Genomic DNA, 22,832 nt, shown 5'->3' with positions numbered 1-22,832 from the left:
CTTAGAAAGAGTCGTTGGGGGCTCTTAAGTTTGGTTTGACTTGATAGAAAAAATTTATGAGAGTAAGTTCTGGCTGTTTGGTTTTTTTTACAAATCTATCATTATAACTTAGTTCTTATGATCTGAAAACTCACAAAATATAACTTTAACTCATTTTTTTTTTAATATATTCAAAAAAAAAAAAAAAATCTCAGTTTTTTGAATAATGAGAATTGAAAACAAAAACTAAACAAAATAAATTAACTTGTGGTGGGATCTACCCACTTTGGGAATTGAGTGATGGTTTTGGCTAAACCAAACATAGCCTAACTAACTAGTAAGCCAATAACCTGTTGACATCTGTCTTCACTGAGTAAGTAAATAGAGATAGAGATGCACGACCTATAGTACAAAGGATCAAAATAAAGCACTTAGGTCGTGCTCTTGGTGTCTTGGACTTGGATAATTTTGATATCCCTCTCACAGTAGGTGGGCCTCACTAACATGAGAGGGAGGCAACGTATGTATCCGCTACATAATATAATTTTTCCCAAACCAAATTAATTAGTGGCCCCTTTCAGTCAAAACTAGCTCAAGATGTCGGGGTGCAAGATGATGATAAAAAGAGTTTTAAAAGACAATTCTATTTGTCTCTATGGATTGCAAATTTGAATTTATGCAGATTACATTCTTATTCATAGTTTTCAGGCAGTTTGTATAGCAGCCTAATCTATTTATTCCTTAGCTGGTAGTCCAGCTTTACAACCATTATTAGAAGATTTCGATTATTACAACTTGAATCCAGCAACAGAGAACCAATGCATAAAAACTTGGTGATGGTGACACAACTCACACAATTGGCCCTTTCTAATGGATTCTTAGCCAACTCTAACCTCTATACCCACCATCCACCACCAAATCATGGCCAGTGACAAACTGGGAATCCTCAGAAGCAAGAAACACCACAGCGTCCGCCACATTTTTGGGCCTCATCGCCCCACCTTTCAAGGTGTAAGTCGACTCTACCACCTTATCCTCTTCCTCATTTTCATACCCCAACATGTCCTTCAACAATGGCGTCCCAACCAGCCCTGGCGAAACGCAATTCACGCGTATCCCATACGCGCCCAGGTTCATGCTCGCGCACCTCACCAACCCCAGCACCGCGTGCTTCGACATCACGTAGTCGACGAACTTGTGGTAGCCAGCACTAGTCACTTTGCTCGCTGTACAAACAATGCTCCCCCTCACGCGCCCTTCCACCATTGCCTTCGCCGCATGCTTCACGCACGCCACCATTCCACGCGCGTTCACCGCCATGAGCTTGTCGTAAGCGGCCAAGTCCATGTCCAGCACGCTTTGATCGCACGCGTGGGTCGATCTTCCTATGCCGGCGTTGCTGAACATGATGTCCAAGCGTCCGTACGATTTCACCGTCGACTCTACTAAGTTCTTGACCTGTTCCTCGTCGCTGACATCGCAGTGTACGTAGGTGCATACGTTGGAACCGATTGACACGGCCACGTTTTGGCCCCTCTCGTCTTGGACGTCGGCGATGACGATGGCTCTTGCGCCGTGAGTGGCAAATTGGCGCGCCGTGGCCTCACCCATGCCGTTTGCTCCGCCAGTGATTATGGCCACCTTGCCTTGGAGTTTGCTCCTTGAAGCTGTGCCTGTGGAGTCTGTCATTTCGTTTGTTTGCGTTAATCAGGTGATTGAATATCTTTCTTATGTCAAAAGTTGCTAAGAACACAACTCATTGCATTATATTTAGAGGGCATTTGGATTTTCCGTTTTCCTACGTCCACGTTTGGTGTTGCGTTTTCTTTGTTTTTTTTTTTTTTTTCTTTTGCCCGCATATGTTGACTTTGGTGGACAAAAATTACTGTTTTGTACTGTTACTATTTATATACTGTAACAATACTATTCACATATTAAAAAATATTAAAAATAAATTTTACGGTAATTTTCACACATCTAAAAATTATGACAACGGTACTTTTCACTCATGCGTTAATTGTTATGTAGTACCATTAACCAAGTGCTTCCAAGAAAGGTTGTACGACTCTGTGTCAATCCTCGTGGCCATACTTTTGTATGTAAGTTTAGAGCAGTGTGCCCGTACAATGTATGCAGCCGGTGTTCCCATACAATGTATGCAGCCGGGCAAATAAGCCAAGTGAGTTTTAATTTATTAGATAAGAAAAATGACATGTCTGCAGCACTTATTGCTGTTTCGTATTAGTATAATTTGATGGACAAAATGGCCCATTAGCATTAATTTTTGAAATATTTAGTAACAGAGTACTGTTTCGGAAATAATTAGGGAAATATCACTTTTTCGGGTCCTATAGCGGCGTTTTCTTGCAAAATTTTTTTATAAGTCCCATAACAGGTTAAGGGGCCCTATAGTGGCGTTTTTAAGCCATATAGTGACGTTTTTGGGTCCTATAGCGGCGTTTTCCTGCAAAATTTTTTTTATAAGTCCCATAATAGGTTAAGGGGCCCTATAGTGGCGTTTTTAAGCTCTATAGTGACGTTTTTGGACCCTATAGCGGCGTTTTCCTGCAAAAGTTTTTTATAAGTTCCCATAACAGGTTCAAGGGGCCCTATAGTGGCGTTTTTTAAGCCCTATAGTGACGTTTTCGGGCCCTATAGCGGCGTTTTCGGAAAAAGTGGTATTTCCCTAATTATTTCCGAAACAGTGCTCTGTTGCTAAATATTTCAAAAATTAATGCTAATGGGCCATTTTGGCCCAAATTTGATCTAATTCACTATTGTATATATTCCTTTGCATTCTTTACTAGAAAGAAATTATGGGTTAATATATATTTTGCTGACCTTTCAAGCTTGTGAAGATTCAGCTCGGTAATAGCATGGAATGCAGGTATCACCCACAAAGGACAGAATATATGGGAGATAGGTAATATTGATATTATATAATTTGATTTTTTTTTTTTTTTTTTTTTTTTTGAGGAACTTGTATGGTTTGAATTCTAACCGGTCCTGTTTACACTCTCCAATAGCAGTGTGCCACTTCAAATTTTTAGTTCACGCTGGTGGCTATGGTATTTTACAAACGAGGGTGAGGTCATAATGGTTTGCCCAATCATGAGTTGCCAAGAAATGAGAATAGTTGATTAGGAAAATGTAATTAACTTCAATCATGGCTAATTGAAAAATGTAATACTTAATTAATTCCGAAAAGTTAAGCTAGATTTTCATTTGTTGCATCTTTGTATTAGCATTTACATTCGACTCTTCTATAGATGGCCGATTTGGTTTCGAGTCATTGTAATTGTTAGAGAATGGCTTGAATTGATTGTAGCCACTTTATTTGACTATGGATTATGGAATTGCTGACTGGAAAAGTACCATAAGCCAAATAGTACTTGCATGTGATCACTTCTCTCTTTTGCATGCATTGTCACCACAAGTTAATGTAGGCGTGGCTTTAGGTGAATGCCAAGATCAGATTTGTTTCCTGAAGTTTGTAATTTTGGTGCAATGTCAAGATTTGGTATCACATCCACATTAAATGTGTTAGATTTGCTTCATGGTCTTTGCCGAAGTTGTTGACTTCATTGTTGCATGGCTTTCTTGTTTGCATGCCGACACTTTGGTATTGTTTTGCTCTATGTATATGGAGCTTGTTATTCAAAAGTGGTGTGGCAAAAATGAAGGGGCTTGTTGGGGAATGTGTAGAGAAGAGAAAACTTCCCTTTGTATTAGATGCAACCCCAAACTTTGTATTGGGTCCCAACCTTTGTACAGGGAGAGAATTTTTGTATTTGAGTGAGAGAATAGCATTGGATGTATTGGGATGTGGGCATTGTAAGAGTACTATTACACTTGTACAGTACGGGATCCTCATGCCTTTTGGACCTTTGACCTCATCCCTATGGCACGGTCCCTGGCCCCGACCCCTTGTACGGGCTAGGGTCCTAAGCCCACTAAGCCATGGGCCCAGGCCTCATGCCGCGATGCTTGACCTAAGGCACATTGGGCTTGTAATCTTGGCTCAAGCACACCTCGAGGCGCAATCTGGGCCTTGCTCGGTCAACTGCGTCTTGGACATGATCGTGATTGCTCGGGGTACCATGTCTCGGTTGCCTGGTATAGATTTGGGGAATATCGCTACCAAACAGCCTTTAAAAGGTGGGAACCAATTCCAATACCACTACTACCACTACCAACGAAACATTCACTTAGAAATGATGGAATTGGACCCCTATTTCCACTTATAATCATGACACTCTCACTGATCTCACGCTATAAATAAGAGACTAGGATGAGAAGTTGGGGGGTTGGAAACTCTGGAAAGAGGACAGAGAGAGAAGAGTGACTACTTCAGAAAAGAGGAAGTGACTTTGTGAGAAAGGAGGGGAGAGGCTTGCAAAAACAAGAGTGAGCGATTGGGTCTTTGAGCAAAGGACTACCCATAGTAGGAAACCCAAAACCCACGATACAAATAGATTGAGAGCCCAAGAATTAGACCAGCCCATTGGGCCAATCTTGGGTGCCCACAACACCATTTTGTATTCTCCATGTTTATTAATTAGTGAAATTTTCTCCTCATTGTCATCCATGAGGACGTAAGCTAAAAGCCGACCCATGTAAATCATTGGTATTCTTTTTTGTGTTTGTTTGTATCTACTTTCTTGTCAACTTTGCTTCGTTCCTATTAATTATTTGGTGAGGTCTTTTGAAAGTTCATAATATTTTGACAATCAATCTTGTGTGGAAGTGCTATCCAGAGGCATTTCCTATGACAGTTTGGTAGTAAAGGTTTTGCTATTTATAACAGCAATGGGTCGATTGGTGTTGTTAGGGCACTATCATGGAGGATGGGGCAATGTTAATTAGGTCATGGGTGGTAGATTGCTGCAATGACTATGGTGGGGGGCTAGGAATGGGTTGATCTAGCCCCTATTTGGCATGGGTTAAGTTAGGCATGAGGGTTAGGTGTTGGAGAAACAAACCTATAAAAATAATTATTTTAGATTATTGTAAATGGATCTATTGCAATATGAAGATTGGGATGTGTGGTATATTGGAAAAGTGGAAGACTAAAAGAGAAATAGTGCCTTCTAATTTCAGAGTTTGGTCAAATTTTGCAAAAAAAGGATATGAGTTCTCTAAATTGTTTTTACAAAGAATCTGACAAGGTAGTTTGCATTTATAAATGCAAGTGTGTGCAACCCTCTTGGCTGAGATACAAGTGTTGGAAGTAGGTGCGCTCTTGCACATGAAAAATTATTCCATACACCTGGTCAATTCTTACTTTCTCACATGGTAGTTCATTCATTTCAATTTTTTTTTCATTCCATTATTTTTATTAAAGAAATGGAATGATAGTAACGTTGTTATAAAAATTTCCTTTCAATTCCTTTTCATTCCACTCTAAAAAATATAAAATAAATAATTTTTCATATCTTCTCTTTCAAACATCCAAATAGTATACAGATAGATATCTATTTTCTTTATATTGTATTCTATAATATGATATCTATTTTCTTTATATTGTATTCTATAATATCTATTCTATTCGATTCATCAATTCCTTCGTAAACTCTCAAATATAATATAATTTTTCTATTCACTCCCAACAATGCCTTTGTAACTTATAAAAGGTGTTGTATTTGAGTGGCATGATGAGTACTATTCATCATATAATTTCACAAACTCAAATTGAACTTTCTTTTTAGCATACATTTTGAAATAAAATGATATATACCTTGTATGTATCAATATGATTACTTCGATCATGGAATGCTAGATTATGTCCACAAATTTCTTATTAGCTTCTTCTTACCTTATATGTAGCTTCTTCAATAAGTTTCTAAGCCAAATACTGTGACAAACACTTGAAGTTGCAACAATACATGGGGGTGTTTGGTAGCTTAGTTTGAACACACTTTTAAGCATTTTAAACAAACATTACACACTTTTGCACATACTTTTTCACCTATACGTATATCAAAAACACCTAAACAACATTACTCAAACTCCTCTACCAAACACCCCCTATCTTCACAAGTCAAAATAGTTGCCTCTTCAAAATCCTTGTAAATGTAGTATCATGCATATATACTACAAGTAATGAAAAAAGTCTTTATAGTTTAATGGCATTACTTGCTCTCATTCTTAAAGAGATCCATGATCTAATTCCTACTCTTACATTTTTATAACTATCAAATTATAAAAATTAAAAATTAAAAATTAAAGATAAAAATAATGTCAATATTAGATCTAGGTGAAAGTTTTATATCAACAATTATGAAAAATATTTATGCAAATATTTGTGTATTTAACACTACTCAAAAAATTTTATGACTGAATCATAATATTAATTTTTTTCTTATTTTTATCATATATATATATATATATATATATATATAATGCAAAAATAGGCAACGATGCATTGGTCTCCTTTGAATGTGACATCAGTGTTATACAACTAATAAGATCTTCATAAAATTGAACAAATGAATCCATTATATGATTTGAAAGAAAAATAAAATGTTAGGATTACAATTTTTACCACAACTTGCTTACGTGGCAAATTATGAGAGGTAGAGAAAAAGTGGTGAGTCCACAATTCTACTACTCGTAACTTGCCACATGAGTAAATTGTAACAAAAGTTGTACTCCTAATATTACGTACGCTTTGGAAAAAATATATGAAACAAACTGTTCACAGGAAAAATATATATATATATATATATATATATATATTTATATTTATATTCCAACCACATAAATCAGGCTCGGCCTAAAATTACTCATACCTAATGGTTTGGATTTATAGCTCACATTTTTTGTCACATTTGTTTTTCTAGGAACGGCTTAAAACAAACATTTCTTAAAAAGAAATGTTAACCTCATGTATTGGACTCATTTTAACTTGTGTTTTATTTCCATCAAGGAACGGGTCCATGGTTAGAGCAAAAAAAAAAGGAATGGGTCCATGGTCCATGTATTTCTTGCGTCGTAAATTGGGCTCAAGGTCAGGGCTCGTGTTTCTCCTTCAAAGGGTTAGGACTCATAACTTCCGTCATCTCTCTCGTGTCTCATAAGATGGGTTTTCCCAATAATTAACCATATTTATAGAAAATGGGTATTGGGGGGAAAATACCAATTACAATCATGAGGCTCATACATAAATCTTAAAAACTCAATTCTTGATGGGTAAAACATTGCATTTCGGCCACTAAAAACATGAGGCCCACATATGTTTATTGAAAGGCCTAAGCTTTAAGTTTCTATTAAAATTGGCTAAATCATAAATTGTGCCCTCTATTTTGTCTAAAATTCAATTTAGTCCTCTAACTTTACTTCCGTTCAATTTAGTTCTCCCATTAATCTTCGTTAGAATTGCACCGTTAACTTTTAACTTTTCCAATACAAATCTACATCGTTTAGGAGGTACTTAATGACTAAATTTTGACAAAAACTAACGAGAGGATTGGATTGAACAAAATTAAAAATTAGCAGACTGAATTGAATAAAAGCAAAATTAATGTATTTAATCTTTAATATTCTCATATAGTAAAAAGGTAGTTAAACAACATCTTTTAATCACCTCAGAGGTCTCAAAGTGAATATTTCATTTCATTTTAATTAGATGAATGTTGTTGAAAACTTGGCTTTAGTTTTCGTTTAAGAAAACATCTTTAACTCAATTCAAAATAGTCGAGCCCACTAGTTTGATTGCTTCAAAACGGCTATAGTCCTCTTTTATTTAGAACCGGTCTGAACTCTTCTCTTTTCCACAATCCTCTTTCATTTCTCCCTACCCCAACTCTTTAGAAGAAAGAAGAAATATGTGTAGAAGCTCAAACTTGGCTTTAGTTCTCCTTGTATGGGTAAATTTAGTTAACAAGATAATTTCAGATACACAGCAAATAAAAATTAATAACATAAGTTGAAGCAAAAAAACATTGATTAAGGATGTTAACTAACAAACCCAGTTATCAAAATAAGAACTTGACAAATCTAAATCAAAGCATATATTGTGTATCCAAGAGTTAGATCTATTTAGATATACACTACTGTTAATTTCTTTAAAATCTTCTCATTTTTCTCCGTGTGTTTGTTAAAATATTTAGTATTCTTAAAAAAAAAAAAAATCAAAAATCAAAAATCAAAAATCAAAGGAAACTAAAGTAACAACTAACAAAGGTATAAATAAAAAAATAAAAAATTTTGAACAAAAAAGCTAAAGGGCAGGTCTCTCTTACCCTCTGAAGAGCATGTTTTTGATATATGCTGAGCTTAGTGACCCACTTGGAACTTATTTTCCCTATTGGCACTTGAAAGTTTGGAGCTGAATTTGTGCGTTTAGCAGATGAATGAAGAAAACAAGGGATGCATAATCATGAGCCGCAATCCTTTGTTCTATTTTTTTTTTTTTTTCAAGAAATAAAACCCATGCCTCCAACCAGGGACGGAACCAGGATTCGAACCTAAGGGGGGCAAAGCTTAAAACAAATTTTTTTTTTTAATGAAAATAAAAACTAACATCTATTTCATACTTAACAAAATACTACATATAAAATAAGTGTTTCTTAAACATTTCAACACATTTATCAAAATGGAACTCGGCACTATTTCAGAGGAGATCCAAAAATATATATATATTTAAGGGCAAATCTTAATTTTTCAAATTACATATGTATACCAGTTTTTTTTAACTGGGGGGTCTATTAGGACCAAAATTTAAAATTTCAACATATATATATATATAAACACTAGCTTTTTTTTTTTTTTTTTTGGGGGGTGGGGTGTGGGGGGGGGGGGGGGGGGGGCAATGGCCCCCCCCTGCCCCACTGTAGTTCCGCCCCTGCCTCCAACTCTCAAAGCAAATCCTAAAACTAAATTTAATTTGCTAAACCAAGAACTAAAAACCAAACCCAAAATCTCTAGTATAAACACAACAAAGTTTTTGTTGAAATAAATTGTTAAACCAACATGTAGAAACCCAAATCTATAGGGAAAATTCAAGGAAAATGAAGGAAAGATATGTTTACTTGAGATTTGAGGGCAGTCCTAGAGGCAAAGAACGGAAAAAATTGAAGCAGAAGGTTAAAGCTAGAGGTGAAGCTAAGAAATCCAAGGGAGGAGCCCTCTTCGCAGTGGCGACTCCAGGAAATTTGTTCAGGGTGTTCCTTAGGAAGTATAAATTATACAATCTTATTTATTTTTAGCCTTTAGGTAATTAGGTTTGATTCAATGTTATTAATTTCATTCCATTCTGGCCGTAACAATTGAAAAATACCGTGCCAATAAACAAACCAGAATAGTAACCCACCCTATTTTACTTCAGAAAAAATTTCGGGTCATTCCGGTCTATTTCGAGTATTTTGAGGTGTTTCGGTAAACAGTGGCGGTTCTAGAAATATTTTTCAGGTGATCCATAAAGAAGCATAAATTACACAATTTAGCACACATCCCACAGTTTAATTTGCTTTGCACAATGTAAAGACTAATAATATGCATCATCCACCTGGCTCAACCCACTGCAAAACTGCATAACATAGTTTTTTTTTTTTTTTTTTTTTAACTAATATTCATTTACTTTTAAGAAACCACAGACCACTACTCCAATTTAATGCCACGGCCCCATCCACCCCCACATTAAGAGACAAGAGCCAATCAACAATTTCAACACAATTACATATTTTTATATTTACATACATTTACACAAAAAGACAAAAGCTAAGCAATTTATATTGTCAAAAGATAAGTCTAAGTCACAAGACTCACAATACAAGTCAGACAAGAGAATGAAAGCTAATAAGCCATGTACCTAGCTGGAAGTAACTGAGATCACCTTTTTCTTTTGTAGTGTATAGTTTTAAAACCATACACGTGTGGTCCTCTAGGATTAGAGCAAATAATAAAGTATTTTTGGCCTTAGAAATCTGTGAAGCACTAAAAAGCTTTGGAAAACAACTCAAAGAGAAGAAGAAATGAGTTTCCTACTCCTAATACCTTCCTAGAACACAGATTTGAGACAAGAAATCATCAAGCTCGTAAGTTACATTCCTAAAAATTCAAAAACAATTTGGGGGGGCCATGAACCCTTGGGCCATAACATGGCTCTGCCACTGTGAGTATGAGATAGAGAAAAAGAGAGAGAAAGAGAGTCAGAGCAGAGATGAGATAGGGAAAAGGAGAGAGAACTGAAATACCTTGATGTTGCCTGAGGTCAGGGGCGGCGCTGTCGCGACACGTTGAAGGCTGAGGTTCTTATTTCCCGTTCTCGCTTTTGCCGTTGCCGATCTCGTAATGTCCAATCTGGGCCAAGTCAATGTCCGATCTCATCATCGTAGAGCTGCTCTAGGTGTTCAATATTGCTGTTGCTGCCTTGCTGAGTCGCTTCTGGTGGTGAGAAGTGAGGATGTGAGGTTCTTATTAGGTTAAGAATTGTTTGAGTTTAAAATATGATTGGGTAATGGTTATACCATATACATATTAAGGCTACGTTTGGATAGGGCGTTTGCGTCTGCGTTTTCCCTTTTCTTTTCTTTTTTCTTTTTTTCTTTTTTTTTTCCACGCGTTTTTGAGCTTTTTGAGTGCTGCGGTTACTGTTCATGTACTGTTCAATGAACAGTAACCGCAAATTTTGACTTTTCCAATTTGTTTCAGCCAATCACAGCACATCGTGTACTGTTCACGGACCCACAAATTTCACTTTTTAGCAACTTTTTCATTAAAAATGGGTCCCACGATACTATTCACACATTTAAAAATTATTTAGCTACAGTGTTTTTCAGTTTTCAGTTTCAATTTTCAGTTTTCAGCTGTATCCAAACAGACCCTAAGTTTATAAAATTATTATTATTATTATATTTGTTAAGAATCTGTGGGCTTGCTAGGCTTGCACTTATCAATCTTATATCGATCATTTTTTTTTTTTTTTGGTGAATCCGTGGGTTTCAGTTTTCAGTATATTAGGCTTTTTTTCCTGGTGGGCTTAACTGTTAGAGTTTTTTTTTTTTTTTTCCAGATTTTAGTTCAATTTTTTTTTGGGCTTTTTTTTTTTTTTTTTTTAGCTTGAAAGTAGAACAAATAAAATTTTATTTATTTATTTGAGGGTGTTCCTAATTTTGATTGAGGGTGTTCCTAATTTTTTTTAAAGGGTAAACAAATAAAAATAATTAATTAATATATATATATATATATATATTTTCAAATCAGATTGTTCCTAGGAACACCCTGATATGAACGTGGCATCATCACTGCCTCTTCGGATATAAGACCCAAAGACAGAGACAAGATTTTAGATTTGTGTGTGGAATGAGCAAGGTGGAACTCTTCAAGACTTAAGTTTGTGTGTAGAGTAATGAGACTTAACTGATTTCTGGTGCCACTCAAAAAGAGTCGTAGGGGCTCTTGAGTTTAATTTGACTTTTTATTATGAGAAAAAAAAAAGTTTGATTTGACTTGATAGAAACAAGTCATATGAGTGAGCTCCGGCAATTTGGTTTTTTTTACCAGTTTGTTAACTTAATTTTTTATTATTTGAAAAATCACAAAATGAAACTTTAACTCAGTTTTTTAAGTGATAAATATACAAGAAGTGAGAAATTAAACCAAATAAACAAACTTGTGGTGGGAATTGAGTGAAGTTTTCGGCTAAACTAAACATAGCCCAACTAACTAGTAAGACAATAACCTGTTGGGCCTTTCTAATGGATTCTTAGCTATGAAGCACGGGTGCGTTTCGGGACTCGGGTGCGGGTGCGGATGCGGGTGCGGGACTCGGCAATTTTTGAAAAAGGTGGGTGCGGGTGCGGCAGGACTCGGTGATTAAAAAATTATTAAAAATATTTTTATAATATATGTTTAATATATTGCTAAGCATACTTTTACTTTTTCACATTATATAAACAAATATTTTACTAATAATTTATAAACAAATATTTTACTAATATTTAACCAAATATTTATAAACAAATATTTAACCAAATATTTAACCAAATATTTATAAACTAATATTTAACCAAATATTTATAAACAAATATTTATAAACAAATATTGAACCAAATATTTATAAACAAATATTTAACCAAATATTTATAAACAAATATTTTACTAATATTTATAAACAAATATTTTACTAATAATTTATAAACGGTGCGTTTGCACCTTTTTTTTTTTTTTTTTTTTTTTGAATTTCGGCCTGACTCGGCCGTTTCGGCCGTTTCGGCCGATACAGGCCGATACGGCCGATACGGACCGAGTCGGCCCGATTTCGGCCGCGTCGGCACCGATTTCGGCCGCATCGGCGCCGACTTTGGCCGCGTCGGCCCGAATCGGGATCCGCCACGTGGCGCGACGCGGCACGACGCAGGACGGACGCACGGTCTGCGGCGTCGCTCCCGCGTCCCGCCGCGTCGGACGCGGGTACGCCGGCCTGGGAGCCGCGTCCGTGCATCCCAGATTCTTAGCCAACTCTAACCTCTATGCCCACCATTCACCACCAAATCATAGCCAGTGACAAACTGGGATTCCGCAGAAGCAAGAAACACCATAGTGTCCGCCACATTTTTGGGCCTCATCGCCCCACCTTTCAAGGTGTAAGTCGACTCTACCACCTTATCCTCCTCCTCATTTTCATACCCCAACATGTCCTTCAACAATGGCGTCCCAACCAGCCCTGGCGAAACACAATTCACGCGTATCCCATACGCACCTAGGTTCATGCTCGCGCACCTCACCAACCCCAGCACCGCGTGCTTCGACATCACGTAGTCGACGAACTTGTGGTAACCAGCACTCGCCGCTATGCTCGCCGTACAAACGATGCTCCCCCTCACGCGCCCTTCCACCATCGCCTTCGCCGCGTGCTTCACGCACGCCGCCATTCCACGCGCGTTCACCGCCATGAGCTTGTCGTAAGCCGCCAAGTCCACGTCCAGCACGCTCTGATCGCACGCGTGGGTCGCTCTTCCAATGCCCGCGTTGCTGAACATGATGTCCACGCGTCCGTACGATTTCACCGTGGAGTCTATTAAGTTCTTGACCTGTTCCTCGTCGCTGACATCGCAGTGTACGTAGGTGCATACGTTGGAACCGATTGACACGGCCACGTTTTGGCCCTTCTCGTCTTGGACGTCGGTAATGACGATGGCTCGTGCGCCGTGAGCGGCGAACGCGCGAGCCGTGGCCTCGCCGATTCCGCTTGCACCTCCGGTGACTATGGCCACCTTGCCTTGGAGCTTGTTGTTTGAAGATATGGAGTCTGTCATTTTGTTCTGTTTTAGTCAAGTGAGTGATCAGTGAAGTGAATAATAAACTTCTTATGTAGTACTGTTGACAAGCTACTCTCGACAAAGTTTGTCCATATATACAAAAGAGATCATATCAAAATTACAACATTGTACACAAACGAATCGACCTGATTGATGAATTAAATAAATGTGTTTTAAAATATATAAATAAATATGTAAGTTTTTTACCAAAAAATAAGTTTTTTTAATATTTTTTTTATTGATAGCAAATATGTAAATGTATGTTTTCAAAATTTGAAATACCTGAAACATTTTTTTTCAACTTAATTTGTGTAAAATAAAAACAGTATTAATAATAGACACATTTTTAAATGAATAACAATCTTTTATTTCATTTTTTATACCTCCACTTTATAATACGGTTCCCACGGTCTTTTTTTCGACTAACACCAACATACACTTTGGACTTTTTTTCAGATATGGCACTAAAGGATTGGTAGGAAAAAAATAATAATAAACAGGGAAGAGAAGTCAACTAAGCAGGGGTTGCACCAAGTACTTGAAGCAGCAGGTTGCCCACACAAGTCGCCGGTCACGCCTTCATCTTCTTATGTTGTTTCTGATCACGCCAAATCTTCTACTGCTATTTCTCCTTCTTCTTCCCCTTGCTCTTTTCATTTGTCCGTCTACACTCTCCCTTTTAGTTTTTGTATTCTTTTTTTATTTGCGTTTCCAAAGGCCCCCCACCCCACCCCACTCCGTGTGATTGCATTGGAAAGGTAGACGAGTTTCAGCCATTCCTTTTTTCACCTTATCCAAGGTGATGTGACAAATATCTCAACTCTTAAAGTACTTTCAAGTTTCGATAAATATTTACAATTTTTTTTTGGAAAAAAAGATCTAATACTACCATTTATCTCATCACGTTTTTACTATAATTTTTTTTTTAAAAAAAAAAATCTAATACTACAATTTTTTTTTTAACTATAATTTTGATGCGATAGAGAGTAACTAATAAAATTCTTGTTGTATACTTCAACTAACTGCTTCAGCTTCATCTTGAGGATGGTCGTTTCCCCTCGCTTAAATAAAAAGCAAAAACTTGTGAATATTGATGGGAATGACGATTCTACATCCCTAGACGAAGCTAACACTAATGACGAAGGAAGCATCCTTGACGAAATCATCAGGAACAACGAAGAAAGCTATCATCACTGACGAAGGCAGGGAGTCATTCAATGCAGTCAATCAATGACCTGAGCAGTTACGAAATCAACCTAGCAGACCGTTGGGAACCTCTTAAAAGTATCATTATTGGACCAGGGGCGTTACTTGAGAAAGCATTAACCACCCCAACGGCTAGCCCCCAAGGTCGCAGGTATAAAGCTCCCACACAGTCAATAGAAGGTACGAGATATACAAACACAGACCCACATCTTGATTTCTATTTTTTTATCATTCTAACTTTGGCATCGGAGACGTTGTGGCAGGCACCACACCGATGACCATCATTAAGCATACTCTCTCGCACAACGAAGGGTTCCATCTACTCACTGTTACTGACGATCTGTGCATCATCAGTTTGGCGCCGTCTGTGGGAACGATATTTTCAGATTCATATCTGAGAACGTAGCTCCCATCAACCCTCTACATTTAGATGGAATCCAACCCAGACCCTGCAGCCTTAGCCCAGCAAGTCCAAGCCCTTGCAGCCACCATTGAAGAACTCACCAAACAAAACCAAGAAATGAAGCTACGGCTCCAGCAGGTTCAACAAGCCCAACAGGAAGAGAACCGGTCCAAGGGTAACATGGAGGAAGAAGGGGATAGTCAACGGAGGGAAACCCCTCGAAGACCATCTACTCCGGACGAACAGAACTCAGATCTTCTTCGAGAAATGAGGAAAGAGATGGACGAACTAAGGAGTGCTATCAAAGAGAAGACGGACCGAAGCGTAGACAAAATGATAAGGGCTACGGATTCGCCATTCACTGCTGCGGTACTTGAATGCCCTGTGCCGTCGAAATTTCGCTTGCCTCAATTGGAGCCATTCGACGGACTCAAGGACCCACAGGATCATCTTAATACCTTTAAGACGACTCTGGGTCTTCAGCAACCACCTGACGAGATATTGTGTCATTCCTTCCCGACGACTCTCAAAGGAGCTGCAAGAGAATGGTTTACTAAGTACGAATTACGACGAGGAACTTTCACAGAAGGACTCAATGACGACGAATTACGACTCAACCTGGACTGCCTGGACGAAGTAAGAGACAACGCATCCAGTAGGATGACAAAGTATCAAAAAAAGATGGCCGAGTATTACAACAAAATGGTCAAACTCAGGCAACTGGATATAGGTGACCTTGTCCTGCGCAAGATCACTGCAGCAACCAAAAACCCTACTCAAGGGAAACTGGGCCCTACATGGGAGGGGCCTTACCGCGTCATTCACTACTCAAGACAAGGAAGCTACCATCTGGAAACCCTGGATGGACAAAAGCTCCCTCGGCCATGGAATATTGAGCATTTAAAGAAGTACCATGAGTAAATGTAATAGACGAATGCATTCGTTCTTGAGATTAATAAAAGGATTATTCTTCTGATGTCTTTATGCAGGTAGTACAAGTCAACCATAAGGCCCATAAAAAGTTAAAGTAACAAGATTCCGCCTTGACGGATGTAAGTTACTGACGGCCACACTGAAGGGTGTAAAAAAAAAAAAAAAGGAAGACTAAGTAACAAGATTCCGCCTTGACGGATGTAAGTTACCAATGATAACCCCATGGGTATAAAAAGTTACAGTAACAAGATTCCGCTCTGACGGATGTAAGTTACTGACGACCCACCAATTGGGTAGAAACAACAAAGTAACAAGATTCCGCCTTGACGGATGTAAGTTACTGACGACCCACCTATTGGGTAGAAACAACTAAGTAACAAGATTCCGCCTTGACGGATGTAAGTTACTGACGACCCACATAATGGGTAGAAACAACTAAGTAACAAGATTCCGCCTTGACGGATGTAAGTTACTGACGAAGACACCAGGGTTATAAAAGTTAAATGGCTATGTTCCGCTTGGACGGACATAAATTACCACGTACACAACCCATAGCAAGTACAAGTGGCAAAAGTCCTCTTGATGAGTTCACATAAAGAGGAAGGGAAAAAAGGGAAAAGCCATACATCAAATCAAAACAACACTCAAAATACATTCAAGATCGTCAGAACAGTTAACAAATCGTTGGCGAATAAGAATAGCACAAGAAACTAAGATACGGACGAGCGTAAATCAACCAAAGCAGCCGCTGAAAGAAAAAGTGAGTATGCTTCATTTTAACCCATAACCACTGGGTGATTAACATCGTTTTCAAAGTAAATAATTGTTCTGGAATTAGATTAAAAAAAAAAAAAAAAAAAAAAAAAAAAAAAGAAAAGGAGGGCCCTAAAACAAGAAGGGCATCCACCAAAAATACAACAAAAAATTTTCTAAGTGACAAGGTCAGGCATCGGCAGCAGCGTCCTCAACGGCAGGTGCGTCGGTGGCAGGCTCTGGAGCATCACCATCTGGGGCGAAGGACTGAGCAGCTTCGTCCAGAGCCATCTCCTTATCTACCTCCTCCAGGTCCAAGCTCTCCATGTTGACCCCAGAAGGATGCTTGACAAGATACCTCCTAAGAAGCTCGAAACCTTTAAAATACCAACTGAAGAATACAGTATTGTACTCGTCAGTGGTCTGGAAGGCCTCCACCGACCTGGCAGCAATAGTTGCAAGCTTCTCCTTGGCTGAAAGAAGCTGCTCATCCTTCTCTTGAGTCAACTTGCGTTCAACCCTGAGGTCGTCATCCAACACTTTAACCTTCTCCTTCAATGAGGTCGCCTCGTCCATGGAGGTAATAAGGTTCTTCTTCAGATCAGAGTTCTCTTTCTCCAGGGCCTCCATCCGGGTTGTCAGAGACACAACCTTGGCCTCTTGGGTGAGATACTCAGTGGTAATATGGAGGCTCTCTCCCAACACCTGGAAGAAGTTATAGAGTCGTCAATAAAAAAAAAATAAAAAAAAAATAAAAAAAAAAGAGAAAACGAAAAGGGAAAATATGGAAGAGCTCCGCACCTGGACGAGCTTATGAACATGACGAGGGACGACGTCGTTCAAAGACATGTCTGAAAGAGCCCTTAAGTCCGCTGGGGTGACAACCTCGTGAGCCCTGTCCACGGCCAACCTTTCGTCGTCCCATATTGTTGACGAACGAATGTCAGCCTTCTCCTTCTCCTTCCCTTTACCAGCCACGTGCTGCCTTTTGGAGCCAGGAGTAGCGATCTCCTCTATTGACGTAGTCGGAGAGGCAGTCCTCATCGTCTCAGGAGCCACGGGAGGAATGGTACTAAGGGGAATAGGAGCAGGGCCCTTCCCGGTCATGCGCACAATCTTCTTCCCCAGATTGGACAGCGGCTCGTCCTTCTTCGATCTCATCTTCGCGTACATGTCCTTGTTAAATTTTGTCGTCATCTCTGCAAGAAGAAAACGCTTATCAAGAATGCTTAAGTACACATAAGAAGAATCAGCACTGACGAAGATAATACTTACTCTTTTTGCCTTCAATACCAAGTTGACGAAGAACGTAAGGTGACGGGTCGGGACTGAGGTTGTAAAATGCAAGAGACCGGGGGTCAACCAGTTCGTCCCAGCTCTCAATCGTCTCCGCGTACCCGATCGCAGTCTCGATGCGCTTCTTATACTGGCTCTTAAGCCTAGGTCGTCTCTTAACTATGCCAAACAAAGAAACAAAGAAGTTAGCAAAACCAGAAGCTCAAAAGTAGCAAAATTAAACGACGGGGAGAAATACTGACGCACCTAAGGTCGGGGTTCCCCACCGACGGAGCAACCTCGGGATATCACCCCAATCACTGCTGGATTGAGTCTCGAAGTCGTCCCCAGACACAAAGAAAAAGCGCGACTTCCAATACCTGAAGGACGAGGGCAAGCCCTTGACAATCCTAGTCTCTCTCTCCTAGGGGACTAACTCATAATACCCCCACTCCTTGGATTCTTTCAAGCGGTACAAGTAGGTGAGCTCAGCCATCCTGATCATATCCCCGTTGGAGGCCAACCATATTTGCATACAGTTGATCACGATCCTCCACGAGTTAGGCATGAGCTGCTCGGGGGCAATACCAAAGTGATCCAGAAGTTCCATCAGGAACGAGTGGACGGGGAATCTAAGCCCGCAGGTGAAAGTTGACTCATAAAAACATACTTCACCTGGGAAAAAGTGGCAGGCCCTATCTTCTTCCCTGGGTAGACGAACACGAACCCTAGATAGAAACTGAAACCTATCCTTGAACCTATTTACGGTTTCGGCGTCCAGACCACAAACCTCCCTGAGGGCGTAAAAAGCCCTAACCTCCCGTGGGCCAGAGACGGCTGTATCTCCTTCAGCCGGATCGTCACTAGATGACAACCCAGTCTCAAGATCACTAGACCTAACCTCAGACATTGACCCTCTCCTTGCTAAACCCTCGAACCAATTTAGCGATTGACGGAGCAAGGGCAACAAGTCGCCCAAAACCACGCTCAGACAATTGCCCTCAAACACAAAATTTTCTAAAAACGGATAAGTACCCAAAGACCCCCCTAGACGCACGAAAAGGAAGGAGACCGACGGGCAAGCTATCCTAACCTCCAAACTATCAACCATGGAAATGCAGAAATCAAAGGGCAGAGAAATACGACACAAACTAAATCCCCAAAAAGAAAAACAGAGACCAACAACAGAAGAGAAATAAAAGGAAACATAGAATCAGAAATTATGCTGCAGTAAAAGAAAAAAGAAGGAAGTAAAAGGAAAGAGAAACGCACCTCCAATGGCGGAACAGCAAAAACACAGCGCAAGGTGATTTGGAGAAGAAAGGAAGTCTCAAGAGAACGCTCAGAGTATCACTGGGAAATTTTCTGTCTTTGCTCTCTGAAAAGTAAAAGAAAAATTAAAGAGGAGAAGTTTTAAACTTAGACCAAAAAGCGATTGAAAAACCAGCGGGAAACCCAAGGGTCATATCATTAATTCCACAGATCATCATGCGCCACGTGGCCATGATTGCGTGTAGCGCCGCCACTAAGCATTAAAAGCGGAACAGAACCCCAAGAGTCATAAGAAAAACTTTTCATCTTCTGTGATCGTCATGACACGTCACCGACGACCCCAGAACCTGGGGGGCAATTGATGGGAATGACGATTCTACATCCCTAGACGAAGATAACACTAATGACGAAGGAAGTATCCTTGACGAAGTCATCAGGAACAACGAAGAAAGCTATCATCACTGACGAAGGCAGGGAGTCATTCAATGCAGTCAATCAATGACCTGAGCAGTTACGAAATCAACCCAGCAGACCGTTGGGAACCTCTTAAAAGTATCATTATTGGACCAAGGGCGTTACTTGAGAAAGCATTAACCACCCCAACGGCTAGCCCCCAAGGTCACAGGTATAAAGCTCCCACACAATCAATAGAAGGTACGAGATATACAAACACAGACCCACATCTTGATTTCTATTTTTTTATCATTCTAACTTTGGCATCGGAGACGTTGTGGCAGGCACCACACCGGTGACCATCATTAAGCATACTCTCTCGCACAACGAAGGGTTCCATCTACTCACTGTTACTGACGATCCTGTGCATCATCAAATATAAAGCGTGCTGCCTTCTAAAGAGAGTTAGTGGGAGTTGAGAATGTAAGCCATTGAGTTTGGGTCCCCATCAAATTCAAGAGCCTCCACTTCAAGACGTCTGGTTTTTGCCCCTCCTCAGGTTTTGATTCCTCCCTTCAGGCTGGACATAAAAATAAATGTTGATGCAGCAGTGGGTCCTCGCTTCTCTGCCATCGCTGCGGTTGTGAGAGACAAGAGAGGGGAGTTGGTATTTGTTGGCTCCATAAAAGTGAACACAACCCTCCCTCTCCAGGTTGAAGCAGAAGTAATTAGATGGGCAATTTCCTTAGCCCCTGCTTTGGTTGGCGAATCTGTCATTGTGGAGTCTGATTCTCAATCTGTTGTCTAGCTTTTTTCAAATTTGGTAGTGCCCCTCCTTGGAGAATCAAGTCCCTATGCTCTGATTTGAAGTCCTTGATTTCTCTCTAGTAATGTCTCTGTATTCTGGGTCCCTAGGCTGAGTAATGAGGCAACCCACATCTTATCTAAATGGTGCTTATCCTGTAATTTTTTTGGCTCTTTTGGCTAGGGTTATTATAGCCCCATATTGTTTCTCTTCAATTATTTTGGGAGAGTCCAGCAGGGTGTTGTAGTTTTGTCTTTCCTCTTTAACAGAGTTTTCTGTTCATCCCAAAAAAAAAAAAAGCGTGTTTTTAAACAGTATCTTTTATTCGCTTGTATTCTCAAACAGTAAAAAGGTCATGTAAAAATGTTTATGCATGATCACAAAGCCAATATTACGTCTCAGTGTCCCACAACCACAAGTCATGACCAGTCCAAAACCCAAGCATCCACATTTGAACGCGCAAAATAGCACCACTAGAGCATTCCCGATTTGGAATAAAAACTAGTACTAAAAGTCTATAACTTTACCAAAACACCTCTATTATTTTCGATAATCAACACTAGAACACTTAATTACGAGCACAACACATAGACAAAAGATGGAAAATTCTAAAATCTTTGTGACACAACTCACACAAGTGTGCTTCTAATGGATCATTAGCCAACTTTGACAGAAAACCCAGCATCCACCACCAGATTATGCCCAGTGACAAACTCCGAATCCCCAGAAGCAAGAAAAACCACAGCGTCCGCCACATTATTGGGTCTCAGCATCCCACCTTTCAAGATGGAACGTGACTCTACCATCTTATCTGCCTCCTCATCATTTTCACACCCAAACATGTCCTTCAGCAGTGGCGTCCCAACCGCACCTGGTGTAACACAATTCACGCGTATCCCATACGCGCCCAGCTGCAAGCTCGCGGACCTCACCAACCCCAGCACCGCATGCTTCGACATCACGTAGTCGACGTACTTGGGGCAACCAATACTCGCCGCCACGCTCGTCGTGCAAACAATACTCCCCCTCACGCGCCCTTCAACCATCGCCTTCGCGGCGTGCTTCACACACGCCACCATTCCACGCGCGTTCACCGCCATGAGCTTGTCGTAAGCCGACAACTCCATGTCCAACACGCTCTGATCGCACGCGTGTGTCGCTCGAGCCATGCCCGCGTTGCTGAACATGATGTCGAGGCCTCCGTACGTGTTGACCGTGGCGTCTACTAACGTTTTAACCTGTTCCTCGTCGCTGACATCGCAGTGGACATAGGTGCAAATGTTGGGACCGATAGATGCGGCGACGTTTCGGCCCTTCTCGTCTTGGACGTCGGCGATAACGACGGCTCTTGCGCCGTGAGTGGCGAAGTGGCGCGCCGTGGCCTCGCCCATGCCGCTTGCACCTCCGGTGATTATGGCCACTTTGCCTTGGAGCTTCTTGTTTGATGGTGAGGAGTCTGTCATTTTGTTTGTATCAATCAGGGGAGTGAAGCAGTGAATGAAAACCTTTAATTTCTATGTGATACTATGCCAACTACTCTGGTCCCATATATTACAAATCAAATAGTAACAAAGCACTACAACTTTCAATGAAAGAGCATCTCCTCTTTATTTAAGAGAATCTAACCCCACAAAATGATCCATATGGGCGATTGGACCGAAAGGCCTACACACACACTCTCTCTCTCTCTGTCTGAGAACTTGAGATAACTGTAAGATGAAGAGGTGGAAAAATAAAAGTAAAAATGAAGATAGAGAGGATAAGAATAGGAATACGTGTATGGAGGGAAAAAAATAGGGAAAAAAGAAAAAAAGTAGAAAGAAGAAAGAGACAATTCTAAAAAGTGAAATCGTAATATAGATTTAAAAAATTAAAGAGAAGGGAAAAATAAAAATAAAGAATTAAAAAAAAAAATTTGGTTGGTGGATCAATCATACAAGAATTAGAATTGTTTGATTCTTGTTTTTGGGTTTACTCAAGGGCCATTAAATTAATGGGTTATTTGGTAGAGGGTTGCTCTCCCTTGACTTTAAGTCTCTCATTTGAATTTAATATTAGTTGCCTATTACTTATTACCTTTTATCATCTGAAAACGTAAAAACAACTCTTGCAATTTTATTGTTTACGATTCAAGGTGGCGCATCTAACTGACTAGGAGGGGCTTAGACTATTTTGCAATGTTCGATGTGAAAAATTTATCTAAGAGTTTAAAGTTAAATTTAGATACCTTGTAACATCCTATTTATAGATGGTTGAGATGAAAAGTTAAGAATCACCAGATTCACCACCATTTAATCACATAAGAAGAATAGTTTTTTAAAATTTTAACTTCTCACTTTTTTTAACTTTTATCTTTATTTTTATTACAGAAATGAGATGGAAATCTAAGTTTTTTACCTTCTAATCTCGACCATTCATAAAGTATTGCGTCTAGTGTATTGCACAATATCTAGATTAAGTGTTGGTTTGGATACGGATTATTCACATTTGCGTTTACGTTTACGTTTACACTGTTGCGCGTTTCAGCCTCTTTTTTTTTTTTTTTTTTTTT

At 39.6% G+C, this 22,832-nt stretch overlaps 4 protein-coding genes across 5 annotated transcripts; all 4 read right to left on the bottom strand.

Moving 5' to 3' along the window:
- Positions 1-617: 617 nt before the first annotated feature.
- On the bottom strand, positions 618-1,815 carry LOC115964181 ((-)-isopiperitenol/(-)-carveol dehydrogenase, mitochondrial-like). Its single transcript, XM_031083537.1, has one exon. It carries the CDS (start codon positions 1,666-1,668, stop codon positions 868-870), a length of 801 nt encoding a protein of 266 aa, XP_030939397.1. The 5' UTR covers positions 1,669-1,815; the 3' UTR covers positions 618-867.
- Positions 1,816-9,909: 8,094 nt separating this feature from the next.
- LOC115962496 ((-)-isopiperitenol/(-)-carveol dehydrogenase, mitochondrial-like) lies at positions 9,910-13,238 on the bottom strand. Its single transcript, XM_031081345.1, has 2 exons — positions 12,457-13,238; positions 9,910-10,245 (listed from the first exon to the last, which is right to left on the bottom strand). The coding sequence occupies exons 1-2, from the start codon at positions 13,236-13,238 to the stop codon at positions 10,131-10,133; spliced, it is 897 nt and encodes a 298-aa protein (XP_030937205.1). The 3' UTR covers positions 9,910-10,130.
- A 3,453-nt stretch (positions 13,239-16,691) lies between these two features.
- LOC115965778 lies at positions 16,692-20,702 on the bottom strand. 2 transcript variants are annotated; one of them, XM_031085079.1, is made up of 4 exons: positions 19,084-20,702; positions 17,812-17,991; positions 17,338-17,735; positions 16,692-17,241 (listed from the first exon to the last, which is right to left on the bottom strand). In XM_031085079.1, the coding sequence occupies exons 3-4, from the start codon at positions 17,731-17,733 to the stop codon at positions 16,726-16,728; spliced, it is 912 nt and encodes a 303-aa protein (XP_030940939.1). In that variant the 5' UTR covers positions 17,734-17,735; positions 17,812-17,991; positions 19,084-20,702; the 3' UTR covers positions 16,692-16,725. The 2 variants fall into 2 exon arrangements, with proteins under 2 accessions (XP_030940939.1, XP_030940940.1); XM_031085080.1 differs by lacking the exon at positions 19,084-20,702 and adding an exon at positions 18,079-18,376.
- Positions 20,703-20,803: 101 nt separating this feature from the next.
- LOC115965779 ((-)-isopiperitenol/(-)-carveol dehydrogenase, mitochondrial-like) lies at positions 20,804-22,005 on the bottom strand. The gene has a single exon (XM_031085081.1). The coding sequence runs from the start codon at positions 21,742-21,744 to the stop codon at positions 20,938-20,940; it is 807 nt and encodes a 268-aa protein (XP_030940941.1). The 5' UTR covers positions 21,745-22,005; the 3' UTR covers positions 20,804-20,937.
- Positions 22,006-22,832: the final 827 nt, after the last annotated feature.

Source organism: Quercus lobata, chromosome 10 (genome assembly GCF_001633185.2).
Source record: "Quercus lobata isolate SW786 chromosome 10, ValleyOak3.0 Primary Assembly, whole genome shotgun sequence".
Lineage (NCBI taxonomy): Eukaryota > Viridiplantae > Streptophyta > Magnoliopsida > Fagales > Fagaceae > Quercus > Quercus lobata.
Note: the sequence above shows the minus strand (reverse complement) of the source record. Positions and strands in the feature narration are given on the sequence as shown.

Excerpts from the sequence above, each read along its gene's own strand:
- LOC115962496 (XM_031081345.1), bottom strand. The coding sequence starts at position 13,238 with ATGACAGACTCCATATCTTCAAACAACAAGCTCCAAGGCAAGGTGGCC. Across the intron at positions 10,246-12,456 it reads GATTTGGTGGTGAATGGTGG|AACGGGAAATAAGAACCTCA; the intron begins GCATAGAGGTTA and ends GGCAAAAGCGAG.
- LOC115965779 (XM_031085081.1), bottom strand. The coding sequence starts at position 21,744 with ATGACAGACTCCTCACCATCAAACAAGAAGCTCCAAGGCAAAGTGGCC.
- LOC115964181 (XM_031083537.1), bottom strand. The coding sequence starts at position 1,668 with ATGACAGACTCCACAGGCACAGCTTCAAGGAGCAAACTCCAAGGCAAG.
- LOC115965778 (XM_031085079.1), bottom strand. The coding sequence starts at position 17,733 with ATGACGACAAAATTTAACAAGGACATGTACGCGAAGATGAGATCGAAG. Across the intron at positions 17,242-17,337 it reads ATGTTCATAAGCTCGTCCAG|GTGTTGGGAGAGAGCCTCCA; the intron begins GTGCGGAGCTCT and ends AACTTCTTCCAG.